Here is a 26,889-nt window from a genome sequence, read left to right as displayed (position 1 = left end):
GTAAATAATAAAAAAATTTTATGTCCCCCTTGCCATAACATCAGGAAACACTTGACATTAAATTGAAAGATTGACAAATGGACTGGAGAATGTTTATGGCTGTGCATTAATGTTCTTTTTAGTATAATCTGGCTCTCAGTAGACCAATCAAACTGTTTAAACTGTATGAGTATGCACTCATAACATTCATCAAGTATTAGGAATATGTGCACTTATGCACCCCAAGACATTGATTTGAATGTTAAAAAGACATTTTTCTCTCTAATGCCAGCAGGTGACTACCACAAAATGCTTGTGCACCTCTTCTGTTCAGCCGTTGGCTTTACTCCTTTGTTCTAAGGGTTTCGTCCAGTGAAACCCTTCAGGCTGCTGTTTGCACATAACAAAATTAATGAAATGAAGTTAAAATAATATAAAATGTTTTGGCAAATATTTCAAAAGGCATATGAAAAATACAGAACGGGAAGCCACTTGGGTGTGACCTGTCACATGCCTTCACCTTGTTCAGTCAGCTTTTAAGCCTGTGTTCTGTTTTCCTATCACTTGTCCTGTTTCACAAGGGGGTGTCTGCAGCTCCATCAATCAGGTGGTCTCCAAGAGCTTGGGTATTCTGCTAAGCTTTCTGCAGTGACTGAGATTTCCAAGTGATTGGGGCTTTATAGAACTGGATGGATGGAGCCAGATAGCTGAGGCAGTAGAAAACCAGCAGTGACCCAAAGAGAGGAAGGGAAGGTTTTCATTATAAAATATTTGATCTAGGAAACTCTTGATAAAGTTCCTGGCTCTCATTTTGATGGGGAGTTGGAATCATGCTGCTGAGCTGGAAAAATCAACTGGTGGAACCTGGAGCTGTTATGAGATGCATGCTGTCCTTTGGAAAGCTTTGGGAAAATAGCCTTTTGTTGGGTTTGTTGATTTTTTTTCATTAAAATCAAGAAGTATCATAGGTATTTTTTGTGGAAGATCTTTGAAGTGAGCCTTGCTAATTTGTTTTTGAGATCCTTGCTTTGCTATTAGGACTTTAGTTTAGAAGTTACTTTGAGGGACTGCGTTTATATCAGAACTTGCCCTGAAGACTTACAAAATAGCTTTGTATCTTCATGGAAGAAAGAATAATAGTCTCTCAGAATGAATGCTTTCCTAACTATATAATGCAACTGGGTAACTATATCGTGCGACCTATCTGTTAAAATTTTCAAATGCAGTATTTTGACCTGGAGCATCATTGTAATGACTATCTTGGGCTTATGTCTAGGTATCATGCTCTGCTGCTGGTTGATATGTTGTTTTCCACATTCTCAAGCAATGCCATTGTGCCACATCTCTTATGTAGGATAGTATCAATGTCCAAAAGGATAAAAAGCGAGGAACACTGGAATTTTGGAAACATGAATTTACCTCTTCTTTGCTCAGTAGCTCATTGTTTAATTTGTTGGCAAAATCTGCTAGAATTTCTGCACTGTATGATACATAAATTATTTGAGAACCAGCATGTTTTTAACTACTTATGGGTTTTGACATTTGACTTGAAAAATTGAAAAAAAAAAAAGTGTGTGTATGTGTACGTGGCTGAGGGGAGACATTTGTACTTGTGTGTGCAGTTTTTCTCCTCTGACTCAGTAGTAACCGGTGTCATTGCTGTCATGATTTTGACAGATGTCCAGTAAGCTGTGTGAATAGAATTTAAACAGCAAATCTTGTCCCAGGTGGAGAAGAATGTGTGTAGTAAAACCAGTGCTGTTGGTGATGCTGTGTTGCAGCTTAGTGCATGCGTGGATCTTGCTGTGTATGTTTGCTTTTCTAGTTTCTGTTAGGCTGCCATTTTAGCAGCAGGGCTACTCAACAAAGCCCACTGAGAAACCCCTAAGCCTACAATTCAGTTGCTTACTCACACTACTGATAACTGTGATCGTGTATGTGCTTGTTGACACTACTATTTAATAGTACCACCTAGCTGTATGTGATCTCTGTTCTGGGGTGTATTGTGGTAATGTGTCAGTGTTAGGATTCCTCATAGGTCTTTGCACCAAGCAGAAAGTTGCAGATTAATGAAAGGGACCATTTTAATTTCTCCTAATACAAGCTGTAGTAGAAGTGTAGGACAAAAGGAAGAAAACCAAGTTAATGAGAATCAATGAAGTGGCATTGCAGGGACAGAAAGTTGAAATAAGCACAATTCTGCTTAATTAGCACATTCATAGACAAAGCACTGGTTCCAGCCAGTGGTTATGTTCACTACCAAGACAGAAACCTAAGACAACAAAACCTCTTTTTAGTCTTTTCATTACTGGTTTCAGTGGCCTGTCCTGGTTATGAGCCCCATGTCTTTTCTTAGTTTTGGACAGAATCACCACTTCTAATGGGAAGACTACTGTGGAAATAAGCAGTGACCGAGCTGTGCAGTTGAATTCTCAGACTGTGGGTGAAAATTAAAAGGAATAAATTAATTTCAGATAAGGTGAAATTTAGAAGAAGAAAGAGAAGCTGTTTCAGGAAGAATTGTTTTTCTTTCTTTGTTCTTCAGCTTTTCAAAATATGTTTCAGTTGTTTGGGATGTTTTCTACTTGGAAATGGAGTGTTGTACAAAATATCATAGATTCAGTGATTTTCATGGGACCACATTTGATCTGAACTATAAAATAGCTTTGGGTTCTTTAACTGTCTATTTTGCCTCCCTTCCTTCCTTCCTTCGCCTTGCCTTCTCCAGTCTTGTTCTAATCAACAGCGAGGGGAAGGCATGGTATCAAACAAACGGGTTCAGCTGGCAGGCAGAGGCGTTCGCAGGGGGATTTGCCCTTGGGTGGGCATTTGGGGATTAGGAGTTTGGTGGGTGGGCATGTAGGAGCTTCCTGGGCAGGTGCTTTCCCCATCTGTGCTCTTGTGACAGAATTCAAAGGAAACCTTTGCTTGTTTCTCCAGGTTCATGGAAGACTGTCACTTTAAGCAAGAATCTTGCAAATAGTGTTTTGCGTATTTTCCAGAGCCAGTGTACTTTGCTAGTAAATGAAAAGCCAACAGTTATGTTTCATTTGTAGTTTCCAGAGCTTTTCATTCCTGCTGCAAATGGAATTTCCAAATTTTCCTCTGGACTAGTGAAACACTGAGCTGGCAAAAGAAGATAAAGCAAATGTTCAAACTGCTGGTTTCAATTTTCAGAGCCTGATGAAATACTCAGTAGCTTTGCCACAGTGTGTCGTACTAGATGAGAGCGACTTAATTTCATTGTGCCTGATTATCATATCATAATTATTTCCAAAAAAATACACTTTCTTCTGCCCAGACTTTACTTTCTAGTTTTTCCTTGCACAAAATCACGTTTCAGTCAGGTTGGGGACTCACACATGAATACATTTTATATTGCCACGTTGAAGTGCTCATATGTATGAAATTCCAGAGCTCTGCTCTGGTAGACCACCCACTGGGAGAGATGCACTGTAGTGAACAACACTGCTTTATGATTAAGCGCAGGATTTGACTTAGTTTGGTAACATCTTATGTTGAACACATTTAATTACTTTATTACTGTTCTTCACTCAAAAAGGGAAAATACCACTTCCTTAACAGCTTGTTCTGAGCTTCTATTTCATGTTAAATCCTTAGATGGCTCACTTCAGTGTTGTAAATCTGTGCAGTCCAGTGCTATGTGACTGAGTGTATGTTATCAGAGAGTTCCAAATCTTTTGATTGCCTTCTAGGATACACATTTATGGCAATGCAGCTCTAGGAGTCAAAATTCATCTTTTGTAGACACGCAGTTTGAGATCCCATGTAACTGTACCAGACAAAAATATACTAGTTAGTTTCCAGATACAGTACAAAAGTCAAATTCAAAATAAATTCTGTTTTACTTGTAGTATTTCTGGCAAACTCATTCATGCTGAATATGTGGCTTTAAAAGTGATAATGGTATCTACTGTATTGTGGAGTTCAAATTCAGAAGCATTTTACATGTAGAGTAGCTTTTTGCAGAAGAAGGATAAGACACAAGTGTTTTATTTGGCTTTAAACACTGGGGATTTGTTGTAGATTCCACAATATATATTTTTGTGTGAATATGAAAAATGTGCTCAGCATATGTTAGCATTTTGAATGTGTAATTGTTGAATTTAGTATTTGTGCTCTTCATCCTGCAGCTTAGCAACATACAACGCTGACAGTACCTTTAATGGCTTGCTATGAAAATTTAATTGGAATCTTTTCCCCATGATTAGCTGTAGATCCTGCAGCCAAAACGTCAAGATACTGCTTTAAGTCAGTGAGAGTAGGTTGCGTACAGAGCAGTTACACACTCAAGCTGTTCATTAATGTGTGTATGAGAAACAATATTTCTGTCTTATAATTTTCTTCTTCAAAAATAATTTCTAAAAATTGTGTTTAACATACGTGGGTAGAGCAATCTGTATATTTTAATTTATATTCTGTTACAACACAAGATAGAATTCTGTTAGTGATGTTTTATTTCTTAGTCTTTATTTGTCTTTACTGGGTGTACCTGTCTCACTGTAAGTCCCTTACTCTTTTACAAATAAATGATCTAGTTTTAATCAAATTTACAGCTTGTTATTATTCGGAAGAGTAGCAGTAGTGTCTGTACAGAAAGATGGTTTATAATGTATTTTTCAGCTGTACAGCGGAAATTGGCCTGTGGTTATAGTAGCATATAAAGGAAGGCTCCTTTTCTCCCAAATTATGTTCACCTGGAATAGACAAGAAAAGCAAAGCCAGTGCAGGTTCACACAGAGATGAATGGCACAGCCCGGTTCCAGAACTGAGGTTGCTTTGTATTCCATTTTGTGCTGTAGCTGTGTTCAGTTCTATGCATACCAAAAAACAATTTTTAAAATTCCAGGAAAGTATATGTTGGGGTTTTTCGTTATTTGCCTGTCAGCTTTTTCTGTTGCTATTTCCCTACCACTCAACTTTATTCTTTACTGGATCCTCCTGCTCTTTCTTTTTGCATAAGCTGCTATAATTGATCCGAGTTCCTTCTTATAAACATACCAGGGAAGCTTTCTTGCACTTCGCTGCCTTATTTTTAACTTTTGAACTTTTATATTTTGGTTTTAAATTTTGTCCTGCTGTTTTTATGTTCTCTATTAAAAAACCCCAAAAAACCAAACCCTGAAGGTTAATTTAGAAGAAAATCTTTTTTACTAGAATTTTTACATTTGTAGTAGGGAAAGGGTGAAATGCAGAGTAATGCTGTTACTTCATCCCTAACTTGCGCTTTTTGTTAATAATGTGTGTGCACTCGGCAGTAATTTCTTCTTTGTTAAGACACAGACAGAATACTTAGGCAGAATTCTTTTGACTGATACAGATGAAAAGTCTGGTCTGCGCATATTTTTGTTACTTTGTTGTATGTTGTACTATGTACATATACGTGCTATGTTGTAACATAATGTAACATTATTTGGGTGTGCGTATATATGTATTTTTAAGAAGTCTGAAGTTCTCCTTGTTCTTTGTTGTTGGAGGATCCTTTACTTTTTTGATTCTCTGCTACATAAAGTCAGATTTTAATGGTTTTCATCCCTTCTGAAGTAATAGTACTGCTTTTTGGCAAGACAAAATAAACTTTAAAGACAATTTATGCATATAGGCAGCTTAGGCTGATGTTTCAAATCTTAAATATGGTTTGAATGAGGTGTACCATGCAATGGTCATAACTATGAAAGTACACAAACTATACTGTGACTGCTGACTATGCTTACTAGCATGAGTAAGAATCACAAAGTGGGATGCAAATATGTGCGGGATAGTGGGGAGTATGTACAGGGGATGAAGTGGATGATGCTTTATTCCTGAGCTCTGCCAATCAAAAAGAAATTTAAACACGGCAGAGAGAAGAGGAAGAACATGGCTTTAGAGGCACTGCTGATGCAATTGTGTCTCAGGCTGGCAAACTCTAGCCTTGCAGCTGGAAGGAATAATCCCAGCTCCTCCCTGGACCGATGTAGCTCTGTTGTTTGTGCTACTGTCTGTATTTACGAAGCCACACAGTGAGGTCTGACCTGGACTGAAAATAAACCACTCCCACACATGAGGAGAAAATCTAATTTTGACACTGTTTAGGTGGTGGTGGGATAGCTGTATGAATTCTTAATCCTGTCTGCACAAGTGTGAGACAGGAGTAGGGCAGGGATGAGCATTCTGGAGCACGAGGGCTCCGGACTGCTTTCAGCTGCTGTATTATCGCAAGCAGGAACGCAGCGACATGCTCGGCCTTTTGTACTGTGCCCGTTCCAGAAACACAAGTTAGCCAAGATGTCATTGCACAGACATTTGAAGGAAAAGGTACGCAACAGGGCAAATTGTTAAAAGCTTTCCAGAAACATATACCTGAGATTAAAATAGCGTTTTGTTTTGCAGTGTGGTTGCAAGTCTTAGATGGTTTTGGATATGCACCAGGTTTTTAAGGTGTCCCTGTGTTTTGCAGGAACTTCCATGTAAACAATTCTCAACTATTTTTAAGAACTGAATTAAAGGGAGAGTTAAGTTAACGGGGCACTGCAAAGGGAGGATTCCATCACATCTTTCAGAATTAATTGAGAATCTCTCATAGATGGAGAATCTTGCAGTAGATAGCTTTGTCTGAAATCCATTTTCCTCATAGAAACTTTCTAGCAGCTGCAGGCACTATCGATTTGCTGCATGCCTGGTGCTAGTGCAGTGGCTGTGCTGTAGCACTCTGGCTGCTGAGCCTGACACAGCTCTCAATCTCTCAATTCAAAGTGTAAGTTTTGAACTTTCTCTGTAGCGTTTGTCTAATGATTGACACTGTTTCCAGAGAGGTTCAGGAGCAAGACCTCCCCAGTGGCTTTTAGTGGTTTATATTTTTGATTGTTTTGAATAGCTGAGGTTATCTGATCATGAAACCTGTAGTTGTGTTTTGCTCAGATCTTTAACTTTTTGAAAAAGAATATCGAAAGATTACAAGATTTGAAAAGAACCTGTCTGAAATTGTTAAAGCAATAATTTGAATTAAATTATATGCTAATTAGAAAAAAACCACCACAACTATTATAAAGGTGCTCAAACTATTTTTTTTTTTTCTTTATTTCTTTCAGTGTCTATGGCTTAGGGTAAGGCTCTGTGGGTTGCCATAGAAAATTATTTCCAGTACTGCCTTTGAATATATGGGAAATAGTGTGATTTACATTTTTTAAATGTAAATTTATTTTTTTAAAGCCTTTTACAAATTGTACTGGCTAGAGGGCAATCTGGAGTCTCAGCAATTGAAGCCCACTGAGATATCATACTTCTCTGAGCATGCCTTCATCACTGTATATGGCAAGCATTCATTCATCTGTTAAGTTTATTATGTTTTTTTAATGGACTCATATCTCTGCTCGTCCAACTGCTGCTCTGATGACCAGCATGTAAGCAGATAGTACTAGGTAAGCCTGATAGGGATGACACTATTCAAATATGTGTATTTTTTATGTAGCTATAAGATTGTATGAACAATTTAAACATTCTTCAAGGTCTTAACCAGTAAGAAAACATTCTGTTGAAATGATTCTACATATAACACTGCGAGGTAATTCTACAAGGAACACTGCTCTCTGCCTTGCTTCAGGAAGTTGGCCACATCCTAGGGAGAATTTGAATTAAAAATAGTAAATGCGTATTTACATGAGCAATTTTTTTCTGCATTTGTGTCTGGAAAATTTAAATTTTTATTTTATTTATATTTTTTAAATGTGAAAGAGTAACATGGCAATTCAGATCTCAGCACCCAGCCACTGTAGTTCTGTCTTTGGAGGAATACAGGACTGATTGAGTATGTCTGAATAGTGCATTGAATCTTTTATTCTTTGCATGGAAAGTTGTGGAAGTTTCTCACGAGTGTCATTCTTATTACTGGTTATTGGGGTACAGAAACCTGAGATATGATATTTCTAAACTCATAGTTCAAGGAACTCCCATGTGATACCAATTACTTTTCTCAATACTAACAGCTTGAATTGCAACTAGTGACCTGGAGAAGTAAGGTATTGTATCCCATTATTAGTCCTTTAAATAACCTGCAGAAATGGGAATGGGAAAAGCACAGAAATACCCTACCAAGAAATTTTAGAGCAATGACAGCTCACATTAACAGGTGAGGTAAAAAAGTGCATGGAGTTAAATTTTGGTTTAAAAAAGTCTGTGTTGGAAGGAAGCAGAAATATAAACATTGCTATGATTTTTCTGTTGGTTTTTTTGTTGGTTGTTTTTAGTGAGGAAGTATAATAAATATCTCATTGAGCTGAACAGGACTATTGTAGGGTCACTCATAGATTACTTTTTGAGAATTATCGGGTTTCAGTAATCTTTAGCAAGGAGTGCTTTAATGCAGGTCTTTGAAGAATAGAATGCGTAATGATTTTTAAAATGTGAAAACATTGAATGCTTATTGTATTCCAGGCAATCTGAACACTGGAAAATAGAGAGCAAACCTTTTCCAAAGTAAACATATATATGAGATGACATGTACCTTTCTCTCCACTTTTTCTTCATGCTGTGTTCTTTTTTCTCAAATATATGTCACAGTTTCTTTTGTTGTTATTTTTCCATGTATATGTAAGTTACATCTGTGTTCATGACAGCTTCATGTATTTTCTGACTTTTTCCCCCCATCTTTTTGTCTGTCTTTACCCATTGACTATGATTTGATATTTATTCAGTAGAGTTACTCTGGTTTCATCTGCCTCTGGAAGGCAAATTTTTTTTCAAAACGAGGCATAGAAAGTAACTCTTCTTTGGTATTGTCTTTCTGTATTTTACCTGGGTTTATATCTTATATTGGCCAGTGGAAGACCTTCTGCTTCAGGGGATTCTGCACAGAGATTATCTTTTTGCATTTAGTAGTAATTACTGTCACAATAAGTGTAAACGTAATCTTTGGGAAGTGGATTTCTGTTGATTTATACTTTCTATGACTTTTCTTTTTTCTTCCACAGATTAAATTTGACAGTGATGGCGTCTGTGTGTGCTGTGAAATGCAGCATCAAACATCAGGCTGCAGTAACTTGGGAGAAACGCTGAAACTGAACCCACTGCAGGAGTGCAATGTTGTGAGACTGACCCTAAAGGTGCGTTGTGAGAAAAATTAACAGTTTGTTGCAGTTTTAAGTAATGAGTACATACCAAGACAGAAATGTGGGATGAAGGGAGGAGTACCTGGTGTTTTCTGTGTTCGTACACTCTTACATGCAAAAAAGAAAAATATCTTCAACAGAATTACTGCTTTTAGGCATGAAAATGGTTTTATGTTACACACTCAATCTGTATTTGTATAGATAACTATTTTGGTAGAGGTTATTTAAGAAACAGGAGTTACAATTTGTTATGCTGGAGGGTATAAGGACATGTCTTTCATGTTGCTGTTCAAGAAAGCTAGAATCAAAGGTGGTGCTTGGCATTGTTTAGTAATGTCATGGTAGACTGCAAAGAAACACAAAGTATTAGCAGAATGATAGAGTATTTCATGAGGGACTGCTAAAACAATGTATTAGTATTTCAGATGGAAGTTACTTGGGGAGAGACTAGTAAGTGTTCTTTCGGGGTATTGCTGGAAGTATGCTTATAGACTGCTCTGCAATACTGTAAGTTCAAATCCTGCAGCATTTTGTATTACAACTACCCAGATAAAATATTGAGAGCAATTATTAAGAATATTGTATGAGTGAGTTATATCCTAGTGACATTGCCGACATCATTGCTTCATTCATTGTCACCAAACTAGCAGGACATGGTGTTAAGGAATCCATGAAAGAATTGGTCAGGGAAAAGAACCCTAGCCTGAGAGACAAATACAGATTCATTTTAGGTTTAATTTACAGATCAACAGATCAACTCTGTGTCCGTGGCTCTCAATTTCAAAGTATATATTTTAATAAAGTTAATATAGTAGTGAAATTCAATGTGACTATTATTTTGGAGATTTAGACTATAGTCTAAAGGCTGAGGTCTGAAAATGAAAACTGATATTTGAATCTATATTTTGAAGTTCAGAACAGGCAAAAATCCTGCAAAAAGTATATAATAAATATCTAAATATTCTTCAGCTTTGTTAAGAAAAAGAAAAAAAAGAAAAAAACAACTACTAAGTAAGAAGGATAAGGTAGAAATTAAAACAATTTGATATGGCCCCAAAATTAAGTAAAACTCTGCCTCAGATTTTAATGATGATGATAAAAGAGACTATGGGAGCAAAAACCTACTGGGTAGTGGGAATTTACGATGTGGAGAAGAAGCATAACTTGACGTTGCTGGTCAAAACATAATTAACTGCTACTCAGAATGCTAAATGCAGAACTCTATTCAGTTACGAGAAGGTAATGCAGGAAAATAACTTCTCAGAAAGACATTCTTCAAAGTATGACAGATGCAAAACCATGAACCTGTTGTACAGAAAAAGCTGACTTGCTGATCCTATTTGAGGGAGCATATGGTTGCTTGCTGCAAATATGTCAGTAGAGTAAACTTTAATGAGAGAGAAAAGAACTGTTTATCTTTGAGGACATTGTCAGCATATGAAGTGAGTAGAAGTGACATATGCTGGAAATCAGGGTAAGGTTTCTAACCAATACAGCAATCAGAATAGAAGCACAAAATAAAATTTCTTTTAAAATGTAACTCAGTCTTTTATAAAAGGAATTGATGACATATCTGCTTGCACTAGCAGATTTAAACACAGGAGTTCCTATGAGTATAGCCTGAGTGCAGCTTTAATTATGTTCAGAATTTTTCAATGAAGAGAAGGTAGTTAGGAAAATAACTTTTTCAGAAACCTTCTTAAACTTTCAGTTATAATTCTACCTTTGCTTTCTTTTTGGCTTTGAGAGCTCTGGATTCCTGGCTGTAAATTTAAGAACGGCATCCTACTAAGCCCCTAAGAAAAACAGATTACAGCTCACTAGTTAAACAACTGCCAGTGTTAAGACTCTCCTTCTTTAATTGCAATTAACAGCTACAATGTGATTTTAAGAGAACAGATGTTTTAGTACCAAAAGCTCAATTGTATTCATTGTTTGGGAAGTCAGAGGGAGAGAAAGTAGAGTACCAGAGTTAAGATTATACACCTTTATGTATAACATTATGTAGGTTTCACACTCCTCTTCACTGAGGGTGCGGTAATAATCTCGTGTTTCCTCTAAAGTCATCTGTGCTTTTTTGGTGGTAGCAGCTATGTGACTTGCATTGTGAACAGGAAAATTGCACGCATATCACCAACTGATCTTGTTCCCAGTCTGTCAAACAGGACAAGGAAAATAACAGTGGCTGCTGGTCTTGTGTATGCTCAATTGTGTCGGGATCATGCCTTGCATTGATATTGAGCGGTGTTTCCTTTTATAGTTGCTTTGAAAAATTTCTAAATTTTTTTAAAATTTGTTTTTGTCATCTCTTTATACTCCTTTGTAAATCAATGCCTGTTTCTTCCTTTCAAACCCTGAATGAACCACCCAGACATTTTAATGGGGACATGAAAATTACCATTGCAATATTTATGGTCACATATATGTACATACATAAATTGAGTATTGATTGCAGAAGCTGGCTGAATGTGTGATCTGTGATAAGTGCTAATTCCTGTGATTATTTAAATAGTGAAATTTCAGCAGAATATTATGTTACAGATTATACTTGTATTCTTGTCTGCACAGCTCCAGTAAAAATAGCACAGTTGCATGATGTGACAAACTACCATTAAGATCTGCAGGCACCCAGGTCTGACCCATCTGCCCTGTTTTACAGTGGAGAGACTTTCTGGTTACTGTTTTTCACCAGCAGATGTGTTTTTTTTATGCAGTTTCCTGCGTTAATAACTCCTGAACATAAGGTTCCTTGGTTTCCTCTGGGTACTCAGTGTCAATATTCTGTGCTGCTAAAGAATGTCACTGTCTCAGTATCCTGATTTTAACGATAACCATGCTTCTAGAACAGCTCCATCCTACGTTAGGAAATTACTTGACTTAATTCAAGCCAAATGAAGGTAAAAGCAAAACTTACCTATTTACAAAATTAGTAAAAAGAGTTACAAAGGTTTATTAAGAATCAAATATACAGAAATGAGATGATGGCCACACTTCAGGTGTGGTTTCACTAGTATCAGCTTAATCTGCTTTTCTATATCTGGCTGTTTCCTGCCATGGAGTTTGTTGGTTTGGATTTAGCAGTCATGTCATCACAGAATGAATCTGTTCTGTGAACTGATCTGGCCCCAAACCCCACAGCGTCTGCACTGGGCTTTTAGTGAAAACAATCTGGCACTGAGATCTAAGCTTTCTTCTGACACACAGATCCACCTTTGGGATTACTGACATTCCAAGTCTTCACATGCTTGGTAGTGAAGTGCTATAGCCAAGATGCCCAAAGGAGCACCTGCTCGCCTGTTCCTTCTGAGTCACCTCTTTCAACAGCAAAGTTCACTCTTAGATTGAATTCAGCTGATGTGGAACTAGACTTGGTGTTAGCCACTTTATATGCTGAACTTCATATCCCATACAAGCAGTATCAATAATAATGTAAATCAAGATGCATACAAAGAAACATGTTACGGTTCTGTGTGTAACTCGCTGTTCACTCCTGCCAATTGACTGTTAGGTCCAGTTTCATGAATGTGAATGATAATGGGTTCAGATGAACTCTAGTTTAAGGAGATTTTGTGTTTATAATCAAAAATCACAGAATGACAGGACAGTCAGGGCTGGAAGGGACCTCAGAGACCACCTAGCCCAACCCCTGCCACAGCACGGTCCCCTCCAGCAGGCTGCACAGTCACGTCCGGGTGGGTTTGGGATGTCTCCAGGGAAGGAGACTCCACAGCCCCTCTGGCAGCCTGTGCCAGGGCTCTGCCACCCTCCAGGGAAGGAAGTTCTTCCTCACACCCAGCTGGAGCTGCCTGTGTCCCAGTTTGTGCCCGCTGCCCCCTGCCCTGTCGCTGGGCACCACAGCCAAGAGCCTGGCCCCGTCCCCCTGACACCCCCGTCAGGTGTTTGTGTGCGTGGAGAAGATCCCTCTCAGCCTTCTCCTCGCCAGACCGGGCAGTCCCGGCTCTCCCAGCCTTTTGTCATCAGGGAGACGCTTCAGTCCCCTCATCATCTCTGTAGCCCCTCACTGGACCCTCTCCCATAGCTCCTTGTCTGGAACCGGGGAGCCCAGCACTGGGCACGGCTCCAGCTGGGGCCTCACCAGGGCAGAGCAGAGGGGAGGGTCACCTCCCCCCACCTGCCGGCCACGCTCCTCCTCGTGCACCCCAGGGCACCGCTGGCCCCTTGGCCACCGGGGCACACTGCTGGCTCGTGGGCACCCTGCTGTCCCCCAGCAGCCCAGTCCCTTCCCCGCAGAGCTGCCCCCCAGCAGGGCAGCCCCAGCCTGTGCTGCTGCGTGGGGCCATCCCTCCCTGGGCAGGACCCTACGCTGGCCTTGGTGGCACTTCCCCGTGTCCCTCTCCGCCAGCTCTCCAGCCTGCCCAGGTCTCGCTGAAGGGCAGCGCAGCCTCTGGGGGGGCAGCCGCTCCTCCCCGTTTGGTGTCACCAGCAAAGGTGCTGAAGGCGCGCTCTGCCCCTCCACCCAGGTCACTGGTGAAGGAGTTGAACAAGGCCGGGCCCAGCACTGACCCCTGGGGACACCGCTGGCCACAGGCCTCCAGCGCGACCCTGCGCCGCTGGTCACAGCCCCCCGAGCTCTGCCGTTCAGCCAGTTCTCAGCCCACCTCACTGCCCGCTCCTCTAACCCGCGCTGCCGAGCTTACCTGTGAGCGTATTGTGGGAGACAGTGCCAAAAGCCTTGCTGAGGTCAACGTAGACAACAGCCACCGCTCTCCCCTCATCAACCCAGCCAGCCATTCCATCAAAGGAGGCTAGCAGGCTGGTCAGGCATGAGCTCCCCTTGGTGAATCCATGTTGACTACCCCTGATAACCTCCTTTTCCTCCACATGCTTTGAGGTGACCTCTGGGATGAGCTGTTCCACCACCTTTCCAGGGATGGAGGTGAGGCCGACTGGCCTGTAGTTTCCCGGGTCCTCCTTCTTGCCCTTTTTGAAGACTGGAGTGACCTTTCCCCCAGTCCTCTGCCATTCTCCATGGCCTTTCAAAGATGTTGGAGAGTGGCTTGGCAATAACATCTGCCAGCTCCCTCAGCACTCGGGGTGCATCCCATTGGGGCCCATGGATCTGTGGGTGTCAGGTTTGCTGGAGTGATCTCCAGCGTGATCCTCCTTGACCAAGGGGAGAGTCTTTCTTTCTCCAGACTTCCCCTCTTGCCTCCAGGGGCTGGGATTCCTGAGGGCTGGCCTTGGCAGCGGTAGAGACTGAAGCAAAGAAGTTGTTCAGTAATTCTGCCTTCTCTGTGTCCTTCGTCACCAGGACAAAGATATATGATGGTTTTAAAAATGTAGGAGGGGATGCTGTTATAAGAGAAAATTTGCCTCAGGACATTACTTTTAATACTTCATGATTTTTGAAAAATGATTTTTATGGGATGAAATATTAGAAACCATTTGTTCTCTTCCACTTAAATCTTACACAGACTTACTTTTGTCTTAATAACTTAATTGAAGAGGAAAAGATAATATCAGTCTTTCAGTAAAAATGTAACTTTTTTACTTAAAGTAAAATCCCTAAAAGAAAAATATGAGCTGAAGCATGAAGTTATGGCAAAATGTTTTATTTTATCAATACAGAGATTGTCTTACCTTACAACTAATGGAATCTTACAGAACTTGGCATTTTAAAATCTTAAAAGGTCAAACATATGAAATCTCTTGGGTAAAACATAAAAGGCTCATTATTTAAATATCTGGAAAACAGTCACTTGAGATAAGTTATTTGTCAGCACCAATAGATCTTGTGCAAGTAACACTTCATAACATTACCTTATCTTGTGCCTGGAAGCAATTGAGTCTTTTTTTTTTTGCTAAGAAAGACTTCAGTTGAGCTCATTTTGCTCTTATCTTCTGTCCAAGCAAGAGAGGGATAATTCTCTGTAAAGTAGAAGTTGATGGCCAAAAATGCCAGGATTTGTAGACTGCTAAGGGAACTGTGAAACAGGATAGGAGCAAAAACCCCTTATGAATAAGCTTGAATTAACTAAAGAGCTGAAGCTCCACTAGAAAAGTTCTTAGAGGCTCACAGATTGATGGAGATTTAAAAGCTGTGTATTACATAAAACAGCCGGGCAATTTAGCCACGATGTTTTCCAAAGTGTATTACTTTGACTGTCTGTCAGTCACCTGATAGTGCTGTGCAAGCTGGCTTTTATTCAGGTAAAACCAAAAAAAAATGCAGGAGGGTATATCTTTTTTATACGTACACACAAACACACAGAGACCTATTTATAAAATCCTATCGTCTCTGGTTTACGTTGCTGATTATCCTTCAGGCGACATCTGAAGTCTTTTCCAAGATGAGACCAGTACGAGTGAGATGCCTTTTTAAACAGTTACCTCTGAGTGTAGAATGCTGACATTGTAGTCTGCACTGAATGTGTTGGTTTGTAGGCGAGATGTTAAGGAACTGAGTTTTTTTCTTATAATGTTAATTAAAGCACAAGGACTGAATTTTCTTGACAGTTTTCATCTGTGAAAATTATTCCTCTTTTCTAAACTCAGAGTATTCTGAACTTATTAAAACCATGCGTGCAACAAAGCTTATCTGCTTATGCTTGTGTTTTGATGGGATGAACTTAGGTATTTAGAAGAGTGAATTATTTTGTAATGTATTCTCACTGTCTGATATTTGCATGTAAGAGGAGAATTTTATGCTGCTTTTGTTTAGTAATGATCGAGTATGGGTTTTTTAATTACTTTAATAGTTTACAGAGCCCAAAATTCCTGCAGTTGTATATGCTGATTTATGAATTTGCTATTTAAATAATTGCTTCCCACTTTAAGTAAGGTCCTTGTGCAGAATGGTTTTGTGACTATACGGACTAGGGGAAAAGCTGATTCCTCCATCTATTTTCAGTATAAATATTTGGTTTGGAGCTGCAAAAATTGAAGCACAATATAAAGAGTAAATGTCTTTTTCAGGTTACTGATTCCATTCATTAGTTTGTAAGCTAGGCATCGTTATTAGAGATTTACGTAAGTCAGGGTTCTTTCAGTCTTCTGTGTGAATCTTTCCTTTCCTCTCCTTTGAATCCACATTTATTATTACTGAGTTTCCTGATGACCAAACCTACGCATATTTTTTTTTCTATTCAGAAGACCATGCTTTCGCTTGCAAAACAGAGGATGACTGCTAACATGTTCTTTAGAGTTATAAGAACAGATTTTTCTCAGATTCACTGTATGACCAAATGCAAAATATTTAATTTTGCTGAATGTCTTTCCTAAAACACTTTATAATCTGCTTAAGATTGGATAAATCTCAGTGTAGAATAAGTAACTTCCTATGAGGTTTTTAAATGCTGGAGTTTTTTCACATTCCTTAAAAGGTAACTGAAAATATTCTTTATGTTGAGATGTATTTACCATACTAGATACCATCAAAACCAGAGTGGTTCAGTGTGGACTTTATAGTCAGAATAGTTGAGCTACAAGTATTTCAAAAGTTCTGAGTAACAGTGGTATAACAAACGTCATCTGCTCATACTTTTCCTTCCTCATGAATGTTTTTGTTTCTAGCTTAGGCAATGAGTGAATATGGTTGTGAACTTGTCTCGTGGCTGCAGAGCTGCCTCATTGAATGACTAGAATCTTATTATTACATACCTATCCAGTTATTGTATAGAATCTTAGTCTTTCAAGAGCCTCTAACGCACACCTCTCCAGTACTAAATTTAATGTAGACACCGGAGCTGAGATGTGCAAACTTGTATCCAAGCAGAGACTTTTTTGAGTTTTTATTTTTCTTAAGTAGCATTTGTGCACCGCTTCCCTAAAAATATAGTAGATTCTAGACCTGTGTGAAAGTGTACTATATTGTACTTTAATACCTTAAATGCATTTTACGAAGCGTTAGCTACATCTCCATTTACAGCTCAATGTGCATTTGAGACCTGTATGGTTTAGAATTGATTTTTTGTAAGCACAGACAGTCTTCTTAGTATTAGAGCAGCTATTTTTTGTAGTGTTTTTCAGACATATCCAGTTAAAACAACTGAAGTTATAATTTGAGTTAAAAGGGCTGTTGTCCTTGGATTCACGAACAAAAGAGGTACACAGGCACTAATTACATGGGTGAAAAAGCTTTACTGCTCATTATCTCTTTTCAGGTTACAGTAATATAAGAAATGAAGCACTATAACTGAAGTCAATCAAGGAGAAAAGAAATCATCTTCACAGAATTGCAGAAGTGAAGCTGGTTTTAGCCCTTGATCAATGTTCAGATCCATGTGTTCAAGGCTGCTGATTACAGTGGTTTTCTTTTTTACACACCAGCAACCTTATTTTACTATTTTTATTGTATATTGACTAAGATCTCAAAAGTGCAAAGGACTTAAGAGCTTCAAAGACTATGAACCTTTTATTTCCACAGGAAAACAATCTATTGAGCCAGCACAATGTGTGTTATAAAGAGTTCCAGTCCAATGTTGTTGCACAGGTTAGAAGTCTAAAGTACTGGGTTTATGCTATGTAACTTTTTTTTTTTTTTTTTGGCGGGGCTGGGGGGGGTAGTGCAAATATAAGTAACACATTTCACAAAAAATAGTAAAAATTTTAAATGTTGTAATAAATGTGGAGACAGAGAAGTAAGTGGGGTCAAGAATCATTGATCTGTACTTTGTTTCCTTCTAGAGCAAGACAGGTTTAAATACAGTTTCTCAATTCTGTGTAAGCAGCACAGCTGTAAAATTTTCTACATAATATTTGACAGAAAGAATGAATGTTTTGTGGTAATAGTGCTTCATTTGTGTGGTATATATCTGTATTGAATGTTAAATTCCATGGTTTGATGTTCATGCCTGTAACTTAATTGACAGGACAGTGCATTGCTGTGATATGAAGCGCCAAGGCAGTGATTAAGTATTTACCAAAGTCTGTATTTGAGTTGTGAAGACGTCCAGAGATTCTTGTTTCATTTTGGTTTACTTGATTTTTATTCTGTGTTTAGTGGGTATGTTAAAGGAATTAGGGAGCTTCTGCAATAGTTTGGTAAAAGGAGACAGATTAAGAAAGACTATCGGTGTTTTTTCCCAAATAACAATTATCCAGGAGCATATTGCTTTATTGGGCTCATGCTAAAGTCCTTTGATATGGTGGTTGTAACTTGGCTTCATTTGCATACTGGTTTCTTATGCAAGATGCTGTCAGTCACGTAATGCTCCCCTTCCAGGCCTAAAATTACACTGAGTTTTTGCTGTTGATGTTGAGTGCATGCATTATTATGTGTTACAGCTGGGTTCCAGCTGTGGTTGAATAATACTGCTTTTCTACAGCTGGTTCTGGAAGGCAACTGATAGCAGGGAGAAATTCAGGTATGACTTTGTCGTCTAAGATGAAGGAACTCTATGGATATGGCTCGCCATTAGAGCAAACTGCTAGTATTCCAGTTTTGCTTTGTATTTGCTGTGATAGGAGGTACAAATTACATTTTGAAGGGCAAAATTTCAGAAGGGTGGATACACTTGCAGTGAGTGTTCTTTGGTTATAAAGGACCCAGTTCTGCTACCTCTCCCACCACTAACAGGGGACTCATGCCATTGTCATTTTTCATTTTAGATTCTATCTCATTCCAGAGATTTTCTTTGCTTCTGTCGGGTAATTGCATGTGCTAAAAGCTGTTCTAAATTGCTTTGTTAAATGATTGTTTCTAAGGTTGAGTTATCGAAGTGATAAATCAATCACCAATTTTTTCCTTATTCCAATTTAATACCATCTGACTGCCTTATCACCCAGAAGCTTGATGGAAAACAAAGAAAATTAGGTTTTAGGGCAAATTTCTTTTTCAGTATGTTACTGCATGGGTTGGTTTTTTTTCATATGATGTTCTCACTGAATTATATCTTTAAATTTTTGGAATACAAAATATAAAAAAATATTTCAATTAAACATTCAGATTTTTTTTAAGTGCTCCTTGTGTTTTTAACACAGCTCCTATTTTAGTGTGTCCTGTAGGCTTTTGGGCATAGTCTCAAATTTAAAGAATCTGAGCATTTTTATGTAGTTACTTTTCAGAATAGTGGTGCACTTGAAAATGTTTGTGTTGTCTTCAGACTCTGCAACAAAAAAGAAAAAGGATGATGTGTAGCAGTGCTGAGTGTGATTTGCTTTTATTTCATTTTATGTAACTTATCTTTAACATTACCTGCTGGTAATCATTTTGATAAAATGTGAGAGACAGTCACTTTTGCTAGTGTCTCTCCCCTTGCCTTCAGTCACTCCACCAATCACAAAAAATCCCTGCTGTTTACTTACCCCAGCAGTCACTTGCAAACTGGTGATGGAGAGGGATATGGGAAAGAGGGTAGCGATGTGGGAACAGAGTTTCAAGGGTTGAGTACGCCTAAAGGTGGTTACAGGGAAGGGGAAGGCTCGGCAACCTAAGGCACTGAGGGCTCATAGCTATTTTTCATGTTGTCTGAGCTCGCTGGCGTTAAAGTGGTGAGGATCCTTGGCCATTTGGGAATATAGCTGGGGTTTTGAAGAGGGTGCCAGGTAACCTCTTTTCACAACGAATTTTGGATGTAGAAGTCTATGAAATGACAAGATATCTGTATGTTTTCTGTGTGAGAGGAGCTTTATTTCAACAGTCTTCCTATGCTTTGTCAAACCAGCTCCTTTCTGGAGGAAGGCTGGTCAGAGGGAGGCTGGTCCTTGCTGCTCCTTCCCTAGCACAGCCAGGAGCTGCTACAACTACGGTTGGTAGAAACTAAAATGTAGAATAGAGATGCTGAAATACAGCATTCAGATAATGCTATTAATAACTCTCACAATCATGTAGTCAGCGAAGTAGTCTGTAAATTACACTTATTTGCAAAGATTATAGCTTGGGCAGCTTATGTTCACAGCTAAAATCTAAAAGCAATTCCATCAAAGAGAAGTAAACATGTTTTGAATGATCAAATGGTGTGTAGGATGTCTGTAAAAAGCATTGGGGATCCCTTTACAGGGCCATGGTTAAGAGTTTTTAAAGAATGGAGCTGCAAAATACTAAGCTGTCATTTTGCTGGAGAGAGACTGTTACTGCATGATTGGATGTGGCTAACCACTGGCAGTGCTTGATAGAACACAGCAACGCAAACAGTGATTTCTGTCTGTAGTTAGATGTTCAGGGCTTCCAGGCAGAACTTCAGCATTTTTGAATTGCAGTTTATACAACCTGTTCTCAGAGTCTTTTTACCTTCCTAAATAGTGGCCTAATTTTAGTGTCAGTTGCAGATATCTCACCTGTGTGGCATCCACAAAAGAACAATATTCAGAAACTGCAAATGAGGCGGGCTGCTCAGTATGGGACCTCTGCCACGTCTTGTTTCTGTAATTCTGGAAACATGCAAGAGTCAAAAGAAACAGTTAGATGCTTTTAGGTAAATGCATTCTGTTTGTGTAGCCAGCAGTGCTCGCTTGTGTATCTGAAAGCACTGGGAAACATAAATTCCAAACGATTTTGGTGTTTGTAGGCAGCAATGTCTTTTCTGTAGCTAAGCTGTTTAGGTGGGTGTGGAGTTTATGTAGTTGTGGCGTCAGGAAAACAGTACTGATGTTGGTTAAATCTGGAGCATGTTAAACCCTTTCTCACAACCAGCTTAGAAAATTCAGATTTTCTACAAACTGCTAACAACACATCCCATGAGGCTGTCTTCCAGCCTAACAAGTAGACGTAAACCCAAAGGGGAGGCATTTCAGCTTAATTAGAATTAATGCATGTAAACAAGAGGGAGGAAATGAGGAATCTCTCTTATGTTTCTGTTCAGCTGCTCCTAACATAAACAGTTTTGTGATATGTTGCTGCATATTAGATCTGAGAGCTCCACTTTTTTTTGCCAAAATAAAAATGAAATTAAATACATGTGTAGTGTCAAAATGGCATTTTTTGCTGAAACATTTCTACTAGCTCTAATGTAGACCTTACTACATTCAGACTGGGGAAGTGTTCAATTTCATTTTGAGCTAAGGTTTGAAAGATTTCCTTCTTTTTGTTATGTAAGATGAAACTGAAATGGTCTATTCTATACTCACAGTATGGTATTTTTAGTTAATATTTGGTTTTCACCAGATAGTTTACAGTTATGCTGAAAAAAGCACAGCAAAGGAAGAGCGTGCACACACATGAAACTAGCTTTTGAAAGGTAGTTGATAAATATTTGAAAGCATCTGCCAGATTAGTGTGCAACCCCTCAGCAGGGCATAAATGGGTTCATTTAGCCCCCTTTTTAAGGTTATAAAGCTCATACAGTGATTTTTGCCTCTGTTGATGTCCAGAGTTCTATCACTAACATTTAATGGAATTCTGTAGCTAAACCATGTTTAATCTCAGAAATGGTACAACTTCTGCCTTCTATTTGAGATAGCACTTTGTGCTATTTCATCCAAATTATTTTTTGTTACATTTCTTCTTTCATTTAGATCCTTCATATCTCCAAATATCTCAATGACTCTTCCACAGTTAAAGGATCAGCCTATTCTCTGTTTACAGCATGTTTTGTAAGAATCCTACTAACATAGATGAAAAGCCAGTCAACACACGTGCCATTTAACCTGCGCAACACACCTCCTTTTCTTGGCAGTCTCTGCCTCTGTTTGTTGATTTGTGTGAGAAGAGGGCTGTACCAGACACCACTTAAAATTTTGGTTTGGCAACATCAGCTTCATAGAAGTTGCTTTCTGGAATTTAGTAGCTCCTTGAATTTGCTGCCAGTGTGCATTCTTGGGGCTCAGTATACCTGAAAACAGTGGTGTTTATAATGCTGTCTCTCTGAGAAACATTGGCACGGAATGGAATGACTGTTCCACAGAGGGCTTAATACCAACGTCCACATCTTCTATTCCATGCACAGCCATATTTTCATGCAATTCATCTAATATAACTTTTGACATCAGGTGAGTTAAGAGGTTGGTGCTCCAGAGTCTTTGTATGGCTGAAGAACTACGTTCATTTGTTCTTGCACTCTGCTTTTATACTGAAGATCTCGAGCTGAGATGTTTTACAAGACCACAAATTCTGTGTTACAGGCATTGTTTCCTTCTGAGTCAGTTTTGAATTCTCAGGGATGTAAGAGTGTGCTTATTCCAAGAATTTACGGGATCATAAAGCTGGCTGTTTCTGTCATGGAGGAGAAGGCATCGGAGGTATGGGAAGATTTTTATGAGAAGGCAATCTCATGTGAAGAATAGGTAAACTCCCAGTAGATATAAAGGAAAGGTTTAGTTTTAGTATACTTTCTGCTTTGCGATAACTTATTTTGGAAAAATTGTGGGTTTAAAACTTTTATTGCAAAATATTACTTTAATTGTGCTAATAAAGGCAGAACTTTGAGGTGTGGTAGCACAGAAACAGTATCAAAAGAGAATACTGAAAACAGCTTAACTCAGTAAAAGAACACAACGAAATGGATGTTCTCTCTTTAAGGAAGATGTATGGATGATAGCATGAAGATTTGAGAATGCGCAACTATCCTCTGTGGGACCACAGTATAAGTTAAAGGTATCTTACTAGGGAGGGAAAACAGGATAAACAGCTAAGTAGGTAATGACACAATTAATTATTAAGCTGTAATAAAAATGGAACATTGCAACCATGAAATCTTGGTTTTTTGCAGAAATCAGTATTAAATTCAAATTCCACTTTTTAGATTTGCTGAGGGTCCTACTTGGGGAAATAACTGGCCACAGAGAAGCAGCTGACAATGCTGACTCCTGTGGGTATATAGCTGAAGGGATCTAGGCTTGCTTCCAGGCAGCTCCGACAGCTGCTTCCACTCTTAAAGAAATTTGTGTCCTCTGCGATCAGGGAGTTAAGGTCTAGCAAGAAAATTGTACATGTAACTTGCAGAAGAGTAGTTCTACATAGTATGTTATACCTATCAGAACAATAATTATCATATGAACATGCTGAAGAGTCAAATGTTTGTCTTAAAAAGATGAAAATACCCAGAAAAATACCATGTAAGAGAAAATTGGTTCAGCCATTTGTGAAGAGCAAAGACTCGTATTTCACACCATTACGGATTGATGTGTTGTGTTTTCAGAGTACCAGAGTTCTCATAAGTATCAACCAAAAATCTGTCACTAAAGCTCCTTGCTTTTGTATTTAATACAGATTTCCTAATCCTTTATACCCCTGCAAATGTGGCTGTCTGTGGCCAGGTGCTGTGCAGGGCTAAGATTGTCCCTGTTGTCGTTATTGCATTTTCACAGGCATTTCCTAAAGGACATCTTGCTTGTTGTCATGTTCCAGCTGGAATCTGCATAAGCACCTACACTGTCTTTCTCGTAGCGTGTTTGGCCATGGAGGATTTTACATCTGGAAGGCCTGTTCCTGCACACTTGCTATCTGTAGTTGAATAAATGAGTGTCCTATGAATTACCTAATTACTCGTTAAAGTAATTGGTAAATTGCCTGAGGCTGGTTCCTGTTTGTTTCACAGGGGAGGGGGCAGAGGAGAAGGGTTGTCAGTTTGTGGGTTGATTTCTGTTTGAGTTGAAACAGATTTTAGGAGGGAGGAAAAAAAGTAGTAGTCTTGCTTTAAAAAATACCTAGTGATGGTGAGGATTCCACAATTGTTGCTCAGTTATAACCTTCACTGTTAAAAAATTAAACTTAACATCTTTTTCAAATTTGTTGAGCTCTGCTGTCTTGTTACATTGTTGGCTGATAGATGCCCGTTCTTTATTGATCTTTATGGAATACATAAACATTCTGCATCACTGCATTTGATTGTATCTTCACCTTCAACAAGACTGCAGTGGGGACAGTACTCTAGCTGTTGTATGCTTAGGCTGGAAAAGGATTCTGTGAAAAGAGGGCCATTGGACCGTAATCCCTGCCTTACGTAACAAATATAATGCTGAGTAGCAAATTGAGTTCAGCTACCCATGGAAAGGGGAAAATACCAAACTGCAACAAAGAAATTGTGATCATTGTGAGTGCTCAGTCTGGGACACTATTGCAGTTCAGAGTCAACTTCCTTTGTCTGTTGTTTCACAGTAGTTAGCAAAGAATAAAAATCAAAGCAATTGGCTTTACTTTCCTGTCTGGAGGTTTTCTAAAATCACTGGTAGCGAAGGAAAAAATAAAAATGGAAAATGCATTTCTTGATTTTACTCTGTGCTTTGGAGAGTGGAAGGAAGGAATGGGATGAGGGAATTTTTAATCTTTGTCTCTATCCATATAGGATGAAATGGGTTTGGTTTATTCCTTATTTTGTATAGCTGTGAGATAAGTATAATTGAGAATGAGGTTTGGGTTTTGGCTTTTCTCAATAAAACTAGTTTTGTCTTTATGATGTTGCTTCTGTCCTTTCCTAGTAGCAGGATGAAGAGGGCAGTAGTTATGCAGGAAAGGACCTGGGGTTATGTTGGACAAAAGATAAATCAGTGATGTACTGTTGCAAAAACCCTCAGTTGTCACTGCAGGATGTATAAGGCTGAGTACAGTGTGTAAAGCACAATAAGTGATCCTTACACTATAGTCAGCATTTGCATGGCCTCCGTTGTGCCCAGTTTAGGATTTTGCATTTGAGGGAAAATGTGGGCCAACTTGTGGTGAACCAGGTGAAATTAATGAAAATGAGCAGAGACCAAGGAAATTGGTCTCAATGGAGGACTGGGGAAAATGGGGTTAGTGTGTCATGCAGTAAAGACTACTTCAAGCATGATAATAATTTTAAAGGTGTAAAAACACCATGTAATAGCCTGTTCTCAAAACCCATGGAAGGAAAACAGCAGTGGTTTTCGACTGTGGGTTGGGCATGTGGAGGACACAATGGTAAATGTAAATACCGGTATAGTGGGATAAAGCTGTGGAATCTTTAGAAACAGATCAAAGAAACATCTGTCCAGAGTGATAGAGGCACAGCTGAGTCTATCCTGAGGTATGGGTTGTATGAGGGTCTTAAAGATACTTTGGATCCTAATTTACAACGAATTTGCTAAATGCCTGTAAAGTTTCTTACTGCTAGGAAATTGTCTTATTTTTACCCTCGATCTTATCTCCATCCTGGTTGTCTTTACCTAGGTTTACATATGGAAAGCAGAACAGGATTTCAACCTCTTTTTGTGCAACTGTTGACTAATTGCATCTCTAGAGATTTACTCACCTGTTTACTTTCATTTGAATGCTCTTAAGTGACTTTGTATTTGAATGAGTCCTCTGTATCACCTTCTGTACATGAGTTCGAAATTGGCCCCTCCAGTGTTCTGCTGTTGATTCATTATTTCCCTGGCTGAGGCGCTGGCCAAGACGACAGAAAACTCCTGACCAGACCAGCGAGAGCCAGTCTGGCTCACTCAGTATCTAAGCTGTTAATGACTAGAACTTGTTGACCCATTTAATGTCTACGTGGTTCCCATGGCTGGCATTTCTATCTTCAAACAAAGGTCACTTGAGGAGCATGCAATTACAGTGGCAGGAGTAAATTTGCCTCTTCCTATCATTTTTTTCAGTACTGTTGGAAAAATCGAAGCAAGCAAGGCATGATTTTATACCATAGAAGTTATTTTACGCACTGGCAGTGACTGAAATACTCTTTTAGACTTAGATACTACAGAATGTCCTTTACACAGTTGAGTGGTTTTACTTATGGTATATTAACAATTTTTATTTTGTTTTTCATCTGTTCTCTGTGATGCATTTTCTCAACTACTTTTACTGGCTGTTCAGAATCCTGAGACACATAGCTGTCACAAGTACACAGCTATGCAGTTGCTGTAGAAGGATTGTAGTAGTTTTGAAATGTCACCAGCGTGCTAAATCATTGTTCCTTTTCACTGGCTGTTGGGAAATTAAATTAAAATCCAGTGATTGTGGAAGAGAGAGATGCTTTTTTATTTTAATTATACCTTAGCTATAAAAATGTTTCAGTGTCAATTCAAATGTTTATTTTATTTTATTCTACTTAGTAAACAGAAATATTTTATGTTCCATTTTAAATGTGTGGAATTTTGTGGGGGTTTTTGTGGGGTTTTTTTTGTAATGCACTCTTTTCATCAGCACAAGGTGAAATGCCTGGATGTAGTCACTGCTTTTTCTCTCGTATCTAAAAATGTTTCAGGTGCGTGGAGTATCTGATACAGGATAAAATTCTCTATTTCATACTAGATTTTCCATTGAACTTGTTAACACACATCCTGAAGTTGTAGATTTCATTTACTGAAAGCAATGAAATTTCTGTATGTATTTTGTTTTCATCAGAAGTCTGTTTCATAGTATCTTTCTTGTGATAGCTGTAGCTTGGAGTCTACTGTGAAAGCAGTAATTGGTCTTATCTTTCAGGGAACTGGCAAACTTGAAGTATCAGCATTTCTGAGAAAACCTCTAATACCAAATGTATTGTGAGAAGTGGGGAAGGGAAGATGTTTATTTCTGTAACTGTTCCCTTTGCAGGCTGGTCTAAAAAAATTATTACAAGCTGAATGAATTCTACACGGTAATTGAGACCATATCAATTGATAACAGTTGGCAGTGTTCATTATCAATTTGCTAAAAAGATTTCCTGCGCTTTGTGTCCTTGAGATAAGAGATGGTATTCTGATGCATGTCTTTCCACAGGACCTGCTGTTCAGCGTGTGCGCTCTCAATATCATCTCCACCATTGTCTGTGCTTTGGCAACAGCAATGTGTTGCATGCAGATGGTTTCTTCTGATCTTCTGCAAATGGTGAGTATGCTTCGGTGACAACACAGGATATTGTCCGGTGCAGCATATTGTTATGATCTGCGTATACCCATTTGTGCCTACTCTTTGCTTATAAACATAAGCCTGTTTGTCTGTCTTTGTGTGGTGTTAGAGCTTGCA

At 38.8% G+C, this 26,889-nt stretch overlaps 1 protein-coding gene across 5 annotated transcripts in view; it reads left to right on the top strand.

Annotated features, from left to right (window-relative positions):
- ENTREP2 (endosomal transmembrane epsin interactor 2) overlaps positions 1 to 26,889 on the top strand; it is a 145,757-nt gene that overhangs the window by 90,326 nt on the left and 28,542 nt on the right. For all 5 annotated transcript variants that reach the window (XM_055814896.1, XM_055814912.1, XM_055814881.1 and 2 more), the window contains 2 exons: positions 8,949 to 9,080; positions 26,644 to 26,751. In XM_055814896.1, the coding sequence (XP_055670871.1) occupies positions 8,949 to 9,080; positions 26,644 to 26,751 (240 nt within the window). The remainder of the gene's footprint in view (positions 1 to 8,948; positions 9,081 to 26,643; positions 26,752 to 26,889) is intronic.

Source organism: Falco peregrinus, chromosome 1, assembly GCF_023634155.1.
Source record: "Falco peregrinus isolate bFalPer1 chromosome 1, bFalPer1.pri, whole genome shotgun sequence".
Lineage (NCBI taxonomy): Eukaryota > Metazoa > Chordata > Aves > Falconiformes > Falconidae > Falco > Falco peregrinus.
Note: the sequence above shows the minus strand (reverse complement) of the source record. Positions and strands in the feature narration are given on the sequence as shown.